Source organism: Trichomonas vaginalis, chromosome VI (assembly GCF_026262505.1).
Source record: "Trichomonas vaginalis G3 chromosome VI, whole genome shotgun sequence".
Taxonomy (NCBI): Eukaryota; Parabasalia; order Trichomonadida; family Trichomonadidae; genus Trichomonas; species Trichomonas vaginalis.
Window position 1 is genome coordinate 1,997,179 of NC_067208.1, and position 17,898 is coordinate 2,015,076.

At 33.2% G+C, this 17,898-nt stretch overlaps 17 protein-coding genes across 17 annotated transcripts, besides 5 other annotated features; 14 read left to right on the forward strand and 3 right to left on the reverse strand.

Moving 5' to 3' along the window:
* Positions 1-5,360: part of a mobile genetic element that runs on past the window's edge.
* TVAGG3_0789850 (organellar and viral DNA polymerase type B) lies at positions 13-588 on the forward strand (the record flags this gene model as incomplete). Its single annotated transcript, XM_051246829.1, has 1 exon — positions 13-588. The coding sequence occupies one exon, from the start codon at positions 13-15 to the stop codon at positions 586-588; it is 576 nt and encodes a 191-aa protein (XP_051082304.1).
* TVAGG3_0789860 (uncharacterized protein) lies at positions 668-1,525 on the reverse strand (the record flags this gene model as incomplete). Its single annotated transcript, XM_051246830.1, has 1 exon — positions 668-1,525. The coding sequence occupies one exon, from the start codon at positions 1,523-1,525 to the stop codon at positions 668-670; it is 858 nt and encodes a 285-aa protein (XP_051082305.1).
* Positions 1,550-1,810, reverse strand: TVAGG3_0789870 (uncharacterized protein; the record flags this gene model as incomplete). The annotated part of the gene is made up of 1 exon (XM_051246831.1): positions 1,550-1,810. One exon carries the CDS (start codon positions 1,808-1,810, stop codon positions 1,550-1,552), a length of 261 nt encoding a protein of 86 aa, XP_051082306.1.
* Positions 1,856-2,284, forward strand: TVAGG3_0789880 (uncharacterized protein; the record flags this gene model as incomplete). Its single annotated transcript, XM_051246832.1, has 1 exon — positions 1,856-2,284. One exon carries the CDS (start codon positions 1,856-1,858, stop codon positions 2,282-2,284), a length of 429 nt encoding a protein of 142 aa, XP_051082307.1.
* On the forward strand, positions 3,576-3,878 carry TVAGG3_0789890 (uncharacterized protein; the record flags this gene model as incomplete). Its single annotated transcript, XM_051246833.1, has 1 exon — positions 3,576-3,878. The coding sequence occupies one exon, from the start codon at positions 3,576-3,578 to the stop codon at positions 3,876-3,878; it is 303 nt and encodes a 100-aa protein (XP_051082308.1).
* Positions 3,909-4,379, forward strand: TVAGG3_0789900 (repellent protein 1 family; the record flags this gene model as incomplete). Its single annotated transcript, XM_051246834.1, has 1 exon — positions 3,909-4,379. One exon carries the CDS (start codon positions 3,909-3,911, stop codon positions 4,377-4,379), a length of 471 nt encoding a protein of 156 aa, XP_051082309.1.
* TVAGG3_0789910 (uncharacterized protein) lies at positions 4,428-4,670 on the forward strand (the record flags this gene model as incomplete). Its single annotated transcript, XM_051246835.1, has 1 exon — positions 4,428-4,670. One exon carries the CDS (start codon positions 4,428-4,430, stop codon positions 4,668-4,670), a length of 243 nt encoding a protein of 80 aa, XP_051082310.1.
* On the forward strand, positions 4,828-5,154 carry TVAGG3_0789920 (uncharacterized protein; the record flags this gene model as incomplete). The annotated part of the gene is made up of 1 exon (XM_051246836.1): positions 4,828-5,154. The coding sequence occupies one exon, from the start codon at positions 4,828-4,830 to the stop codon at positions 5,152-5,154; it is 327 nt and encodes a 108-aa protein (XP_051082311.1).
* Positions 5,361-5,957: 597 nt separating the features above from the next.
* Positions 5,958-17,898: part of a mobile genetic element that runs on past the window's edge.
* TVAGG3_0789940 (phage tail repeat-like family) lies at positions 6,653-7,098 on the forward strand (the record flags this gene model as incomplete). Its single annotated transcript, XM_051246837.1, has 1 exon — positions 6,653-7,098. A coding segment is annotated over one exon (446 nt), but the record flags the coding sequence as incomplete, so codon positions are not given.
* TVAGG3_0789950 (uncharacterized protein) lies at positions 8,496-8,897 on the forward strand (the record flags this gene model as incomplete). The annotated part of the gene is made up of 1 exon (XM_051246838.1): positions 8,496-8,897. One exon carries the CDS (start codon positions 8,496-8,498, stop codon positions 8,895-8,897), a length of 402 nt encoding a protein of 133 aa, XP_051082313.1.
* Positions 8,917-9,081, forward strand: TVAGG3_0789960 (uncharacterized protein; the record flags this gene model as incomplete). Its single annotated transcript, XM_001286943.2, has 1 exon — positions 8,917-9,081. One exon carries the CDS (start codon positions 8,917-8,919, stop codon positions 9,079-9,081), a length of 165 nt encoding a protein of 54 aa, XP_001286944.2.
* On the forward strand, positions 9,101-9,617 carry TVAGG3_0789970 (uncharacterized protein; the record flags this gene model as incomplete). Its single annotated transcript, XM_051246839.1, has 1 exon — positions 9,101-9,617. A coding segment is annotated over one exon (517 nt), but the record flags the coding sequence as incomplete, so codon positions are not given.
* TVAGG3_0789980 (uncharacterized protein) lies at positions 9,863-10,738 on the forward strand (the record flags this gene model as incomplete). The annotated part of the gene is made up of 1 exon (XM_051246840.1): positions 9,863-10,738. A coding segment is annotated over one exon (876 nt), but the record flags the coding sequence as incomplete, so codon positions are not given.
* On the forward strand, positions 11,021-11,872 carry TVAGG3_0789990 (DNA/RNA polymerases family; the record flags this gene model as incomplete). Its single annotated transcript, XM_051246841.1, has 1 exon — positions 11,021-11,872. One exon carries the CDS (start codon positions 11,021-11,023, stop codon positions 11,870-11,872), a length of 852 nt encoding a protein of 283 aa, XP_051082316.1.
* On the forward strand, positions 11,906-12,163 carry TVAGG3_0790000 (uncharacterized protein; the record flags this gene model as incomplete). The annotated part of the gene is made up of 1 exon (XM_001292219.2): positions 11,906-12,163. One exon carries the CDS (start codon positions 11,906-11,908, stop codon positions 12,161-12,163), a length of 258 nt encoding a protein of 85 aa, XP_001292220.2.
* TVAGG3_0790010 (cytochrome B-C1 complex subunit 6, mitochondrial family) lies at positions 12,211-12,783 on the reverse strand (the record flags this gene model as incomplete). The annotated part of the gene is made up of 1 exon (XM_001278202.2): positions 12,211-12,783. The coding sequence occupies one exon, from the start codon at positions 12,781-12,783 to the stop codon at positions 12,211-12,213; it is 573 nt and encodes a 190-aa protein (XP_001278203.2).
* Positions 12,809-13,938: a mobile genetic element.
* Positions 14,973-16,620: a mobile genetic element.
* On the forward strand, positions 15,787-16,158 carry TVAGG3_0790040 (uncharacterized protein; the record flags this gene model as incomplete). Its single annotated transcript, XM_001291789.1, has 1 exon — positions 15,787-16,158. One exon carries the CDS (start codon positions 15,787-15,789, stop codon positions 16,156-16,158), a length of 372 nt encoding a protein of 123 aa, XP_001291790.1.
* Positions 16,723-17,852: a mobile genetic element.

Consider the following 17,898-nt stretch of genomic DNA (forward strand, 5'->3'; position numbering starts at 1 on the left):
AACATTCTGTCTATGTCTAAGAGAATAATGTGTGAAGTATTCTGTACTGCTGAGGACTTAGGAATGGACATCTTTTATAGCGATACAGACAGTATGCATCTCTACAATGAATGTATCCCTCGTTTAGCTGAAGAGTTTGAGAAACGTTATGGAAGAGTTCTCATTGGTAAAAACCTTGGTCAATTTCATAGCGACTTTGCAGAAATCACAAAAGATAAACAAAGTTTAGCATACAAGTCAACATTTTGTGGAAAGAAGACTTACATAGACTTACTCACGAATGATTTAAATGAAGTTGCATTTCACTGCAGAATGAAAGGCGTGAAGCAAGATGTTATTGCTTTAACCGCTAATGAAATGTTTCCTGACTCTGTTCAGTGTTTCTATGATGAAGATAAAGGTTTAATGGTTCCGCAAGGAAAATTTGACAAAGACTCTGAGTTCAGTGTTATGAAGTTATATAAAGCACTTTATGACGGTCAAGAGATTGGATTTGACTTATGTAAGTCTTCTAGTCCTTGCTTTGCTGAAAAGTTTAACTTTTCTATTCAGACTAAGACTTCATTCATAAGAAAGCTTAAGTTCTGAGGTCATTTATTTTTGTCAGCAATGAGGTCATTCGTGATAAAAATAAAACTAGCGGCAAGGGCGAAACCCATGTGGTCATTTACAATACTGCGATGGTAGAGTTTAAGAATTGTGCTTCAATGTAGAGACAGTCCTTATGGTCTGGAGGTAAGAACACTGGGCAGTTATGGTCATGAGTGGAGAACATGTCTATCCAAAACTCACGATTGAAGCCAGTTAATTTATAGTATTTAGGGTTAGGAAGTGGTGAAGTTCTTGTATGACCAATGAACTCATTTTCAACTCCCTTACTTAAGTTTGAATATAATATAGCTTGCTTTCTATCCCAAATGCCTGGAAATCTAATTTCGGAAAAATCATTTTTCCTCGGAAGCATTGCATCATAATTGAAAACATTCTTGAAATCATCACTTGGTTCAGAGATTTGAAATCTTATACGTAATGGATTTTCTTTCTCTTTAGCTACTTCATTGAATGGTGAATATATAACAAACTGACAGTCATGTGTTCCATCTTCATTTTCATTAAATTCATAATGAAAGTCTATAAGTTGTGGCTGACTACCTTCTTCTTTCAGTTGTGCAAGAAACTCACGTAAAGGCTGTAAAGTTTGTACTTCAATGTTGAACTTTTTCTCGAACATCCCATTAAATGAAATCATACATTGTTGCAATGTTGTATCGTCTTTAAAGTATTTGTATATGTGAATGTTTTGGGCGCTTAAAGACTGTTCGTCATTTTCTATCTCGACTTGAAGTATAAAGTCAACCTTTCTGAAAGCACGTGTTATATACATAGATGTTATGCCAATGTACTTCTCTTCATTTATGTTCACAATCCAGTCTGTTGGAAACTTAAACGTTACTCTGTTCCCCTTTATTTTGACGTCAGGGTTTTCACTACTGAACGCAACAGTTAAAGGTATTTGTCTATACATTTAATTCGGATAAAAATAAACCATTTACTCTTTCTTTGCTTCAGCTTCTTTAGCTTTTTGTTCTTCCTTTGCTTTTGCTTCTTCTCTAGCTTTCTTCGCCAGCAAACGTGGGTTCTTTTGTCTTCCAGCAGCTAATGCAGCAAGTTGTTTTTCACTAAGTTTTCTCTTTGGTCTCTCTGGCTTTTGTTCCTTCAGTTCGGATAAAATTTGCTCACGAATTTCTTTCTTCAATGCTTCAACATCTATGACCCCTTGGGTCTTGTCCGTAGGGCTTGTCTGAGTCATTTGACTGCAGATAAAAAACAAAATTAAAACTTTAACCGATGTAAAATGAGCTTGTCAAAATCAGAGCGAGAGTCTATTATATTAAATGACGCAAGAGGAATACAACATCCTTTCTATTACGTAAGTCAGAGTAAAGATGGTAAAATATACGTAAGAAAAAGAAAGGTTCCATTAGCGAATGCAGAAAGCGACAACATTAAGGTGCATGGCACCGAGGGCGAAGCCCATATAAAACCTTCTGTTCAAACTGAGCCACCAATAGAACCAGAAGAAAAGAAGCCAGATGTACTTTCAATAACGAACCAAGAGCTTATTGCAAAGTTCGTGAATTTCATTGAAAAACAAACCGAGTCAAAGAATCCTGACCCGCCAGTGAAAGAAGTTGAGACAAAAGAGAATGTACAGTTCATTGAAAATGTCAAGAAACAACTTCCACCACGAATGCCAAGAAGAAGAGTGGGAATAATGAAGTAAATAGATATTTTTATCTGAAGTAAATACATGCAGAACAAACAGTTAAACAAATTTACTCCAGCAGAGCATATTCATCAGATTCGCTCATATTTCGATATCATAGACAATGCAGTTCAAATTGGTGACACTAATAGAAAATATTCTGACGCAAAGATTCCATCACAACCTGGAACTGCTAAAGATAACACATGGGTAACATTCAATCTCTCACCTCCTGGTGAAAATATGTTGGACCTTTACAATACATTCATTACGTATAAAATGGAAGGTCAATTTATTGTAGATAAAGAAATTGGTTCAGGTTCCAATAAAACAAACCCACCAGGATTTTGGATTGGTTTCGATGACGCTTTCTATGCAGTTGCTGGATATCAAATCCTTGCAAATGGTCGTATCGTATATTCTCAAGACAACGCAAGAGAAGAAGCATATATAACTTCAAACTCACAAACTACCGAACAAATAAAGAAAGTAGATGTTTTCTCAAAGACTCGACATGAAGATGTATGGAGTCATTCGGAACATGCAGAACAGGACAAATTGTTAGTGTCCAATTACAGCAGGAAATCATTTGATTTTAAGCTTCGTTTAAGAATTCCTGTTAGAAGATTCCTTCCATTAAAGCTATTCGATTTATTCCAGCTTTTGCAGGAAACATTCAGCTTAAAGTAAAGTTCAGTAGCGACGCCTTACAATGCACATCTATATCTGTAAATGATATCATTGCTTTCAATCCAACTCTTAAAGTTGCATTTGCTTCAGATTCAAATCCACCGACAAATAAATTTGTTCCATGGAATGAACCATTCACTATGATAACGAAGGCAGTAGAAGCTAGTGGAACAGTTACTATTACAACTGTAACCCAGCAACTATTTCGAACAAAGATGGATTTTAATGAATGTTTCATTCATCCAAAGTCATTCTCTTTAGACCCTAACATTTATACAAACTTGTAGAACATTATACAAACGAGGCTTTATGTTTTCCTGTTAAAGTTATGGATTGGATTCCTATGGACGGTTCATTCTCAAAGAATACAGATAGTTCAAGTGCAACATTTACAGCAGCTTATACGCCTATTAATGTTAAAAGTATTTGGGCTATTTAGAAAGAAAGACAACTATTATGTTAATTTTGAGAACCCTAAGTTTAAATATCTTCAGCTTTCCATGGGAGCTTATGGAAATATGCCTGCAGAACCCGAAAAATCATATGGACCTGTATTTTATGAAATGGTTGCGAACGCCTGCAATACAAACAATGATATGATAGATTTAATGAAGATGTTATGAGGTCATTGGTGGATGATGGTAGTGTGGAACATAAATGGGATAGCTATGACAACACACATTTCTTATGTGGTTTTCCAACAGAAGTGGACTTTTGCTTCCAGCAAGGTCAAACATCTACTGCTCCAATAACATACAAATTGTCTGTTAAAGGACCTATTGAACTAGCAACTGAAAATGTACCAAAGCCACTTATTGGATTTATGAGGGATTGTTGCTTTGCCATTCAGGTGCGTGCTAATGGCATCCCCATAATAAGATTAGATGACTATAACTTAGCTACGGACGACAGTGAGGAATAAAGGATGAACGTTTATTTTTAAAGCTTATAAATGAGTTCTTCATCAAGCTCTCGTGAACCTTCACCATCTGTGAAACAAACTTTACCAAACGATTATGGAGCACCTATTGAATATTTCTTACGAGCTGCACAATGGCAAAGAGCAGTCTCACCAAGGTTAGGTGTTCCACCAGCTCCTGTCAAAAATAGCATTTGGTCAAGTCCTTATATAAAATATGGTCTCCCACTAGGTTTGCTAGCTACAGCAGGAGCAGTTATGATGTTGAAAAGAAATAAAGCAAATGTTGTAAATAATACTGAAGTAGCTGAAGTTAAACAAACTCCAACACCTTCGCCAAAACCAACGTCAAAACCAACGCCTTCACAATCAAAACCTTCAATGACTCCTGAACCTATGGAAGTACAAACCCCTGTTCAAAAGTCAACTCCTAAACCGACTTCAACATTTAAACTAGAACCTACTCCTCAAATAAATCGTAAAACTCCTGCGTTTCCTTACTGAAAAAATAACGTTATTTTTATTTAATATTAAAATTTTTATTTGATTGAAATGACAAATAAAGTCACTGAAGCAATGAAACAAAAGTTTTTGGTAGAATACATTAAATCAGGAACTATTCCAGAAGGTTTTTACATTCATACTATGAAGGATGGTAGAGTTCAGTTTAGAAAGATAAAGCAACCATTAGATAGAGAAGGTATATTAAGGAAGATTAAACTTCATGAGGACAACATTGCTGAACTTAAGAAGAAGTTAGAAGAGTTGGAGAAAGCAGACGACTGTGAGGAATAAATTTTATTGTGGGTGAAAAACCGGGTGAAAAAAGAGGTGAGATTTCACCACTTCACCTAAATTTATTTTTGTGCTATGTTTTCATACGTGTGGGAGTGGTGATATCATTTATTTTTTATTTTATTTTTAAAATTATTTTTATTTTATTTTTATATAAATGACGAAAACTATTGAGATAACAAACTACAACGGTCATGAGTTCAAGAATTTGTTCTTCGTTCCTCGTGAAAATACATTCTATCAGATACGAGGGAGAAAGGGTAAAGTTAGTTTGAGCGTTTATGAAGGAATGAAGAATGGAAAGTTTATACAAGCATACGATACAAACGGTAAACGTGTTTCATTAGCTTTGTCAAAACTTACTAACATTTATTTTGACAGTGACTTTGACTCTGACGATTGGAGCGACAGCAGCGATACTGAAGAATATGAACTATTGTGTGAAGCACAGCAATGGGAAGAGTTGCAATACTTTTGTAAGTGAGAACGTTTATTTTTTACAGTAGTGAAGTCGTTTGTGAAAACGTTAGTGAGGTGAAGTGGTTGGCGGCTTTATAAATATTTAAGGTTAAGTTGGTGTTTGTGTTTGTGTTGTAAAATATACGTTAACAGTTTTGTAAAGTGTCAAATTCACATATAATGGGTAAGGAGGCTCGCAGTGCCTCCGTACACATGATATGTATACTAACTTCTTAACCATCTTAATGGGTAGTCAAAACGATAGCCTTCATGCTTTACGGTATCTGTCTCAAACTTTTGACCGACATTAGTAAAAAGCTCATCTAATGGTTTAGTTATAGCAACTCTAGAATTTTCTTTTTCTATTGGAAGCATATTTTATCTATAATAAAAATGTCAAATGAAACAGTGTCTATGAGAGAAATACAACACAACCGACAACTCATTATGCAAGCTCTAAATAAGAACACAACAAACTTTTCAAACTATTCTAAGATATCTGAGTCATTGAAAGAAGGAAACTTAAAACTGACAATAAACCCAATGACAGATGAGTTTCTGTTTCAAGACAAGAAGAACAATACTGTCTGTATAAATCCAACAAAAGGAACTTTAAACGAGAAACCTATAAATGAACTTCTTTTGAAAGCAGATGTTGACAACAAAGCTGACAAAGAATATGTAGACGATGCAATAGCAAAAGAAGAAGAAAGAGCTAACAAAGCTTATGCAACAAAAGAACATACTCATCCTGAACTAGCAGACAAAACATATGTTGACAATAAAATGTCAAGTGAAGTGACAAGAGCTGAAAACGAATATTCTAAAAAGACTCATATACATTATATTAACCAAATACCAAGTCTTAAGGAAACATTAGAGACAAAAGCAAATAAGACTCATACACATTCTATATCTGATATTACAAACTTACAAGAAACCTTAAACAGGAAAAGTGACGTTGGACATACACATTCTATATCTGATATTACAAACTTACAAGAAACCTTAAACAGGAAAAGTGACGTTGGACATACACATTCTATATCTGATATTACAAACTTACAAGAAACCTTAAACAGGAAAAGTGACGTTGGACATACACATTCTATATCTGATATTACAAACTTACAAGAAACCTTAAACAGGAAAAGTGACGTTGGACATACACATTCTATATCTGATATTACAAACTTACAAGAAACCTTAAACAGGAAAAGTGACGTTGGACATACACATTCTATATCTGATATTACAAACTTACAAGAAACCTTAAACAGGAAAAGTGACGTTGGACATACACATTCTATATCTGATATTACAAACTTAAACGTTAGCCTTGAAAATAAAGCAGATAAAACATATGTCAATGAAATATACCAAAGTTTGATAGGAACAAAAATATTGAAACTATTGTTGGTGACTTTTCTGTCAATGAAGAAAATAAATATTTTAGATGGCAGTTGGTACAGTCCTTAAAAAATGGTACACGGCATAAACTCATTCCGAAAAATAACAATGAAATGTATGTAAGCTATAAAAAGAATGATGGTACACAAGTTAAAGTTCCATTAGACAACAGCTGCTACTTAAACTTATATGGAGACGAACAAAAGAAATATTTAAGAGTTTATGAAATGGCAGATATAACATTGCCTGACCCAGCTCCAGCACCACATTATTATGACTATGGAGATGACGACAGAACACCACATGTAGATGAACAAAAGCTAACATTATATTTAGATTATTATAGATATAAAAGATATAATGCAATAGAAAAAACGAGAATAGTATATTATTATACAGATGACAGAAATAAATATTATAGTCAAGACTTTACCTACCCTGAAAACATAAGATTATATTATAAAAAATATTCTGACACAAACCAGAAGAAACCTGAAATAGTTGCACTATATTTTAAGTTCAAAAGAGACAATCCTATAATATCTCATATGTTTGATTTAATGAACCCAGTAGGTTCTATTTATACATCTATGGATGCAAGAGGTCCTCAAGTAATGTTTGGTGTTGGTGCATGGGAACAAATAGTCGACAGGTTTTTGTATTGTGCAAACTCTTCAAAGGAAACAGGTGGAAGTAAAACGATTTCAGGTGAAAATTTACCTGCACACAGTCATTACATAGATTTAAGTACATCTCAAGCAGGTTGGCATAAGCATAGATATTGGGATTGGTCAGGAATGACAAAAGGTAAAGGATATGATGTTAAAGACGACGTTAAGTTTGCTATAAATTGTTACTGGGATGACACGCAGGGAGAAGGAAACCATACACATTTCGTTTCAGGATATACGCAAACAACGGGACAAAGTAAAGAATACATGCCACCTTACATGACAGTTTACGCATGGTATAGAAATGCTTAGTCGTCATTTTCAACTTCTTTAGCATATTCGTCAGGAGTTGTCTTATATTGGTTAGGAACTGTCTTTGAAAGTATACCACCTTGAACTTTGACAAGTTTGAAACGAGGTCTGACAATAGTAGTTTTATCTTCTGCTTGCAGTCTGTACATTTTGCCATGTTTGCCTAAAACTTCATAATATTCTCTTGTATACTTTCTTCTATTTTTACGAACACGAATGTGAGTACCTGTCGGGTTCCCATTGTTGTCATAGTCAATAGTATTTTCATATGGGTCGCGTTTAGGTATTTCTATTTTTACTTTGTCACCTTTCTGAAGTTTGAAGCCCGGCATTCTTTCTTGTTTGTCTCTTTTGACTAAATTATTAAATATATAGTCTTTCTCTAAGTCAGGGTTGTTTTTCATTTCTTCGGGGGAGTGGTTTCCCAAACCTTTTTGTTTACGGTTATTGTAAATATTTAAAACTTGTCTCATCTTTGCCATGGAGAAGTGTCTATACTTGTCGTCATATGACATTTCATTTGCTTCACCACCTTGTGGTTGGTTTAAGTCTCTTAACATTTTTATACATCCGTCAATGACACCAAGAACAGAATGGTTTTGGTCGACAATGAAATATTGGTTTACATTTTTTGAACGCAGATAGTTTTTAATATCATCTGATTTGAAAGAACTTTCACAGTCAGATGTCAGTTTTGTTGGATGGTATTTGTCAACGAATATTGTCAAAGCTGCTAAGATATCTAAAATAGCTTTGGACTGTAATGGTATGGCTTCACAGTATCTTGTGTTTTGACCAACAAATATTAACCAGTATGGTGGTCCATCTTCTCTATACCTCGGAATGTTTTCCAAGATATCCATAAACCAAGCATTTGGTGTTGAACTAAAGATTTTTATCATGAGTGCTTTCTTTGTCGCTTTAGAAACATAGGAGTCCTTGTTCGGATTCGTCATTTTTTACCCTATAAGAAATGGGTTTATTTGGCGCATTAGCAGGAGTTGCATCCAGATTTTTACCCGCAGTGGGAACAATAGCCAGAGGTGTATTTGGAGTTGGAAGGAAGATTTTGAGTACATTAGGTATACTGAAAGAGAAAGCACAACCTATTATACAAACTGTACAGAAAGGTTGGGATGTAGCACGAGATGCAACAAATCTTATTCCAAATCCTGAAACAAGAGGAAAAGTTCAAGGATGGATGGACAATGTAGGAAGACAAGCAGGAAACTATTATAACAAAGCAAATGACTACTATAACCAAGCAGGACACTATATGGACCAAGGTGAAAGATTCTTTAACAGAGGATATAACCATGTACAACAGTGGGTAAACAATAACCAACCTCAACCGCCTCAAACGTGGGGAATGTAAAGTTTTTTATTGAGATGAAATGAACAATGCAGCATTGAGACAAATGAGTTCAAGATGGATTTGTCGGCTTCCAGCATTTAAACCGATACCATATAGTCAGGCTCAGCATGTGAAACTGAATGATATTATTAAAGGAACCATCCCACCTCCACAACAACAACCAGTTGAAAACAAACCAAACTAAAATTTTTTACTGAGATGAAATGACCGAAGAAGTTGAAACGGTAGATTTGACACCACAAACAAAAAGTTCAGAACCATTGTCAAAACCTGTCAAAGAACTTACAGATGAAGAGAAAAATTCAATAATAGAAAGTGCCAGGTCTGGAAATACAAACCCTAACTATAAAGTCACTTTTCATAGAAATGGAACGGCTAGTATCTCAAAAAAGAAACAGACTCTCACAAATAAAATATTGAAGTCTGAAGGAGCTTTCGAGACAACAGATGGAAAAGTTTACTTCACTGACCAACAGTTCATTATAGAACATCTCATTGACTTAGAGTCGAAATATTCTAAACTTTACAACAAACACAAAAAGTTGAAAGGAAAACAAAAACAAATGGCATATGATATTTATGAAGATGTTGACGACACAACTGTTCCTGCAAGTGAAGTAAAGTCAGAGGAACCGAAAAGTGACGAAAAACCGATAGAAGAAGAAAAACCAAAAACTGAAGATAAACCAAAACCAAAGTTTAGTTTCCAAACTAAACCAAGTCAACCTTCATTAGCTGGTATGGGTTGGCGTCAAAGACTTATGGCAGCAGGCGGTTATGTAAAGTAAAGAAAAAAAACATATTTTTTTATTTTTATAAAAATGCCCCCATATAGAATGGATAAAAAGTCTGCTAGAATAAAAGCAGAGTTACAAAGATATGGTTGGAGAGTTTCGAAGAATTTTAAATATAGGAAGGGAAGACCCATAAAAGTCTATGACAAATTGTCTGGTCTTCGCTACGAAATGGATTTGGAAACAGCACGTGCCAATTATCCAAACAGACTAGAGAGGTTAGAAGAAGAACGTCTTATGGACATGCCTTTCGATGTTAGTGAACCTCAAGTTGAAGGACACGACGGCTTTGCCAGATTCTACTGGAAACATGACGAACAATTGCATCCTTTGAGAAGGAAAAAAGGAAAAGGTGAAGACGCACATGCTCCCATGGAAAGAACAAGATATGCATATGAAAAGTATCGTGAAGTTAGAAGTCAAATTACATCTGGTCGAACCTTTACAGTAAACTTTGACGAAGGAAAGAACAAAGAAGGCTTCATGGGAGTACTTGCTGCAATTCAAGACGGAAATAAGAAAGGACACAATCTCAGATTGACCATAACAGATTTGGATGGTCACATTTACTATGCACATGGCAATGAACAAACAGCCGCAAAACTTCTTGACGCTTTCAAGACTACAAAGAGAGAACAAATGGTTGACTCCGACTCAGACATTTTGAATGCAATTGAAGGAATTGCAAGTGTCAAGTTCGAATGGTACCAACCTAACCCTCAAGCAGTCAGACAACATGCTGGATACTTCCCGTTCATAAATAAGTCTGACATTGACTTGACAAGGTATGGAATTTACAATTCAATTGAAACAATTGTCAATGAACCTTGTATTCTTACATGTCTCAGGAACTCTGGTCTTGTTACAGATGAGAAGATGAAGTATCTTGAGTCATGCGTGAAGACAAGGTACATTCTCAGAGGTCAATTGGCAAAAATTGCACCGTTGGCAAATGTCAATATCCGAGTCAACATACCTACAGCTAAAGGTTCTTCACATGACGACTATGTTGTTGACAAAGACTTACCATGGTTGAAGATTGTAATTGTCCACAACCACTTCATGTTGAACGAAAGTCTTACAAACCCATTCTTTGGTAAAAGTAAGTGCAACATTGTCAGAGCTGTAAACATTCTTTTCGAGAAAGGTTTGTTGGAACCAATTCCAGATGACAAGCTGACAGAAACTTTTGTACCAAAAGACGAAACAAACTTTTCATTGTTAGCAAGACCAAAAGTTGTTCCAGACAAAGTTCTAGTACAAAAGAAGTACACAGTTCCACAAGGGGTTGGTATGTTCGGATACCAACCTGAACCAGAAGAACTTCCAATGAGGTTGCAAGAACTTCAAGATGCTATAAACAAACTTCCATTGAGACATCCAATTGACGTCAAATTGTATTGGAGAGCATCTGAGTTAGGTCAGAAGGTTTTATATGAAACAGGTTGCTTCGACGATGTTTATGAGATAACAGGAGAAGTTTCTCAGAAGATAAGAGACTCACTTGAATTTCCACAAACTGGACCAATTGGTTGCGACAAGTTCGACTCAGATGAAAAGATATACTATGTCGACCTTAACGCTGCATACATGAGGTTTGTCCAATATATTCCGACTGGAATTCCAAACGAAGATGGTGAGTTCCCGGGAAGGAACTATACAGTTGGAAAAGTCATACAACAACTGTATGATATTAGGAAAGCTTCAAACCCCAAACTTGCAATGACACTCAAATTGCTTATGAATTCGACATGGGGATATTCCATTAAGAAACCTCAAGAGATGAAGAGTAAACATTATGAGAAGGTCGACAACTTTGTTGAAAGGTTTTCTCCTTTTGTTTTGAAGTACGAATTCACTCAAGGTCAAAGTGGCTTAGTAACCACATTAAAACCTATTGTCGAACATTGGTCTTACCCTCAGTTCGCAAAGGCAGTCCTTGACAACTACAACAAATTCTTCTCCGAAGTCAAATCCAAAGTGAAGGTTTACTATGAGAACATTGACGCACTCATGACGAACGAAGAAGGCTATAACAAACTCATTGAAATGGGTTTAGTCGGTGAAAAGATGGGTCAATTCAAATTGGACAAAATTTTCACCGAAGTTCATGTCCTCTCCAAGCGTAAGTACTGGGGTGTTAAAGAAGATGGTGAAATAGTTAAACATTGCATGAAATAAAAAATTTATTTTTAAAAAAGTGACATTTTTTTAATGGCGTACATCCCTGAGCGCTTCGTCCAGTTCAACCAAATGTTGGTCTCGGACCCAGGCAAGAGATATTCCAAGCCCGAACTCGACCGTCTCTTCAAAGAATGGATTGAAGACTACAGAGGAGACGAGTGGTTGACAATTGAATTTGCTCGGGCTTGGAATTGCTACAGAAGGGTCTTAGACGTGGACCCAAGACTCACGTACAGAGGTTGGGATGTGGTCTTCACATTCCAAAATTGGTACGAATACCAAAAATAAAAACTTAAATTTACTTGGGGTTTCCCCCTAAAATAATTTTTTTACTCTTAGAACCACTCGAGGTTCTCCTTACGGTTGTTGAGCTTGTCACTGTCAATGTGTCTGACCTTCGTCTTCTTGTCTGGATTTGGAACCCATTGAATTGCGACAAGCTTGCCCATGGAGATTGAACCGCGATTCCGAAGGTTAAGGTTCAAGTGTCCCAAGTTGTTGAGGACTGGGGTAAGAACCTTGCCTGTCTCCTTGTTGCGGATTTGGTATGGGTAGGGTTGGGAAATTTCGTAACCGTCATCGGCAACAAGGGTTGCCCATGTAGCGGCTTCAGGAACTTCTTCGTGTTTCTCTTCTTCCTCTTCTTCCTCTTCTTCCTCTTCTTCCTCTTCTTCCTCGACAATTCCTTCTTCAATTTGGTACTCACGAAGTACGGTGTTGCATGTTCTGTCCTTTCCGCGTACCTTCCAGATGGCGTCTATCTCTTCGAAGAAACGGTAGATGAGTCTGGCAAGGTCTCGGTTCTCTCTCTCGTAATTGCGCAACGATTCTGAGAAATCGTTCAGGCATTTCTCATTGGAAGCTTGGTTCATGAGGACATCGGCTTTGAGATTGGTCATCTCTGTCATAAGACTACTTTGGAGAGTCTTAATGGAGATTATTTTTTGTCGCATATTTGCGCATATTATGACACTTTTTCTAACATTTTTCTATAAATTGAGAGCAAAAGTATTCAAAATTTTGTCAAAATATGCGCAAAATTGAGAACTGCGCATATTATGACACACAATTATTTTTGTCCGTTAATGGAAACACAATCTCTATGCATTGCTTTTCTTCATGTCTTTCGCCTAAAGGTATGTTTAAAACAATATGTATGAGATACGTATTATAAAAGATTTGAAAAACTCACATATTATTATCAAATTTTCAAATTTTTATCGAGAAAATATTGAAATCAAGACGAAAAAATATTGTTCATAACAAAATATTATAAAGATCTAGCATCTACAAGAGTTTCAAAGAAAAACAACCAACTTAAATTTTCTACTTCAAAAATAAGAACATCTTTCAAGTGTGACAAGCAAAAAAAGAATACATACGAATAGTTCAATTTGAAATGAATGATATGTTTATGTATAAGCTAGATTTACCTACATTCGATAATTGCTAAACGTTCATAACTTTGCGAGATATTAAAGAGAATTTATCGCTATTTACGTTATTTTCGACAATATATCAATATACGGCGATTGTTAAGTGAGTAACTGAGAAAAAAATAAAAGATTTGATTAATCTGAAGATCAAAAGAAGATAACAAGAGAAAAATATGAATAAATAAATGAATAATGAATAGAAAAAAGAAAGAAGAATATTGAAGATGATTAAATGAAGTTATTATAGGAAAATTAAAAAATATTACTAAAATTAAAGATATCTGACATGTTTACATATCTAATAATAATATATTTGTCATTTAAATCTATTTTGAATCATAGTAAACTATGATTGTCGTATGATTTAAAAGAATCTCTAAATTTGCTTACTAAAATTAAAGATATCTGACATGTTTACATATCTAATAATAATATATTTGTCATTTAAATCTATTTTGAATCATAGTAAACTATGATTGTCGTATGATTTAAAAGAATCTCTAAATATCAAGTCAATTTCTTATAAAATTGTTATCCATCTCTTACATTTTTTCATAATTACTACCTATATTATCAATCTCAACGATGACAATATCTTGTTATCAATATATTAAATTTAATTTATAACTTAACATTCAATGTTTCCATCTATTCTTTCCATATATTAAATTCTAAAAACACTTTAACAATTGTTCAATAAACATAATATTTATAACATTTAAAAATATTTAATGCTGCTTGTAAATTACTTTTCGTTATAATAAGAGGAGGAATCCAAAGAAAATGGAACAGAATGTAAGAAAATGGAATCGGAAAGTAAAGATGCTACTATAGATGTTGCTGATAATGATAATGGTGATACAAAATCAATGGAAGATAAATGGCCATTAGGATATTCTGATGAATCACCATCATCATTGGCATAATTGAAAAATACGGAATGCCAAATATTAAAATTTATTGAAAAACATTCGTCGGAAAACAGTCAAAAACAATCTGAACAAGAAGAATCATTTAATGAATTTGAGCTTGAAAATGAAAGTTGTAATAATATATTACAAAATAAAGATAGGAATCAAGCAAGAAGTTTACAATCCATTGAAAGAAATCAAAATTTGACAAATCCAGAAAGAAGTTTACAATCCATTGAAAGAAATCAAAATTTGACAAATCAAGAAAGAAGTTTACAATCCATTGAAAGAAATCAAAATTTGACAAATCAAGAAAGAAGTTTACAATCCATTGAAAGAAATCAAAATTTGACAAATCAAGAAAGAAGTTTACAATCCATTGAAAGAAATCAAAATTTGATAAATCTTCATGGAAATGTTCAAATTTCACCTTCTCGTTCTAAAAGAATTAATCGAACGGCAATTTTTAGGATACCTTCAAATCCTCCAACTTCTGCAAATCAGAGTTCCGTACAAAGGATTGTTTCTAATCCTCCAATTGCTGCAAATCAGAGTTCCGTACAAAGGATTGTTTCTAATCCTCCAACTGTAGATAGTACAGTTCCATTGCCATCACTTTCAAACATTACTCATTTTACTGATAATCTTCCCATTGATGATCTACTCAATTCAAACATTCTAATTCAAAATGCATTTCAATATCAAAAAACTAAATCAAAAGTCCAAAAAGCTGCCATTACAGAAGATACATGCAAACAATGTGTTCCTAATTATATTATCATGAATCAAGATGAGCAAGACAAATGTAAAATAAGAATAAAAAAACATTCTAAGAACATATCATACTTTTCAAATATCTGATTCAGATAAATTGAAATATCAAAGTGTTATATATCCAGAAGGGATCCCTATTCGCTTTCAAATATATTATTCAAAAATTGATCGATTGGAAATTGTTTATTATTGCGCCAAAAAGAAAAGATGTTCTTATTCTCAACTTGTTACATTGTTCCCAGCAAATACAGGCAAAAAAGCTGAAGTTTGTGAAATTAATCCTCCACATCGATGTCCAAAACATACAAAATCTTCAATTATTGATGGTACTAACCAAAATAAATTAGAACTTGAGAGTGAGATACAAAATTTCATTCAGGTTAATCCTATTGTTTCATTAAGTCAGGTAATAGCATTTGCAAATCAGCTTGTGTTGGAATATAACGAATCTCACGATGATATTATTGAAATATCGTCTGATGTTATCAGAAGGTTGTACCAGGAAATTAAACCAAAAATGAAAATGAACGAAGATGAGTTGATTAAAAAATTACTTGAACATTATAACAATCAAAATTTCTATATTACAAAAATTTATTCCAATATTGATGATTCTAAGTTTTACTTTTTTGGATTGCCTTTATTCATTAATCGTGCACGAACTTTAAAACATTTGTTCATAGATGGTACATTCAAAGTGGTACCAATAAATCTCTCAAATGGTCAATTATTGAATTTCTTGGTATTTGATAATGCTACAAATTTATATCTCCCTTTTCTACATGTTTTGATGACGGGAAGAAGTGCTGATGATTATAATACTGTTTTCAATATGATGTTAACACATGAAAAGATTAAAATTGGTCTTAATCAATTTTCCATCATCACAACAGATTTTGAAGCAGCTTTGATGAACTCTATCAAAGAAAAGATCAGCAAAGAGACAGTTCTTACTGGATGCATATTTCATTACATTGCTGCGCTTGTAAAGAACTTTAAGAAGTTGTGCAATCAAGATGATCATGCATCCAAATCTTTATTAAAATTATTATGTGGGTGCCCATTCGTTCCTAATTCAGTTTTTAAACTTATCTGTTCCAAGATACTTCAAAATTTGCCACTTATTTCCTTCGCACATGGAAATATAAATACGAAGAAATAAATAAAATGAATGTGAAGGATATGATTTTTTTCGAATAATGGCGTGGAATCATTTAACAAGGTACTGAACTCACACATAATATATCCACATCCAACAATTTTCCATATGATATATACTTTACTTCAAGTTGATACAGTAATCGCTCATAGATATTTAACCAATCAACGAAACCAGTATGATCATAAAAAATCGTACTATATCTCGTTAACTAAAATTAATGAAGAATTATTTACTTTTGAAAGAAATTTTAATCTCGAAATTTCAGAAATACCAAAAGAAGAAATTGACAAATACAAAAATCAATTTCATCCAGGAGATATTGATTATCGTGATATTGAAATTGAGAAATTTATGAACAGGAATGATTCAGAGATAAATGATTCAATTAAAATAAACTTAGAAAATGATGAAGATGGAAAAATCACAGAATTTACATTAAATGAATCAGATGTATTCAATTGAAATATTTTTAAATGTTATAAATATTGTGTTTATTGAACAATTGTTAAAGTGTTTTTAGAATTTAATATATGGAAAGAATAGATGGAAACATTGAATGTTAAGTTATAAATTAAATTTAATATATTGATAACAAGATATTGTCATCGTTGAGATTGATAATATAGGTAGTAATTATGAAAAAATGTAAGAGATGGATAACAATTTTATAAGAAATTGACTTGATATTTAGAGATTCTTTTAAATCATACGACAATCATAGTTTACTATGATTCAAAATAGATTTAAATGACAAATATATTATTATTAGATATGTAAACATGTCAGATATCTTTAATTTTAGTAAGCAAATTTAGAGATTCTTTTAAATCATACGACAATCATAGTTTACTATGATTCAAAATAGATTTAAATGACAAATATATTATTATTAGATATGTAAACATGTCAGATATCTTTAATTTTAGTAATATTTTTTAATTTTCCTATAATAACTTCATTTAATCATCTTCAATATTCTTCTTTCTTTTTTCTATTCATTATTCATTTATTTATTCATATTTTTCTCTTGTTATCTTCTTTTGATCTTCAGATTAATCAAATCTTTTATTTTTTTCTCAGTTACTCACTTAACAATCGCCGTATATTGATATATTGTCGAAAATAACGTAAATAGCGATAAATTCTCTTTAATATCTCGCAAAGTTATGAACGTTTAGCAATTATCGAATGTAGGTAAATCTAGCTTATACATAAACATATCATTCATTTCAAATTGAACTATTCGTATGTATTCTTTTTTTGCTTGTCACACTTGAAAGATGTTCTTATTTTTGAAGTAGAAAATTTAAGTTGGTTGTTTTTCTTTGAAACTCTTGTAGATGCTAGATCTTTATAATATTTTGTTATGAACAATATTTTTTCGTCTTGATTTCAATATTTTCTCGATAAAAATTTGAAAATTTGATAATAATATGTGAGTTTTTCAAATCTTTTATAATACGTATCTCATACATATTGTTTTAAACATACCTTTAGGCGAAAGACATGAAGAAAAGCAATGCATAGAGATTGTGTTTCCATTAACGGACAAAAATAATTGTGTGTCATAATATGCGCAGTTCTCAATTTTGCGCATATTTTGACAAAATTTTGAATACTTTTGCTCTCAATTTATAGAAAAATGTTAGAAAAAGTGTCATAATATGCGCAAATATGCGACAAAAAATAATCTCGTCTTAATGGTGTTTGTCAGATGAGCTTTCAATTGGGCAATTTGAA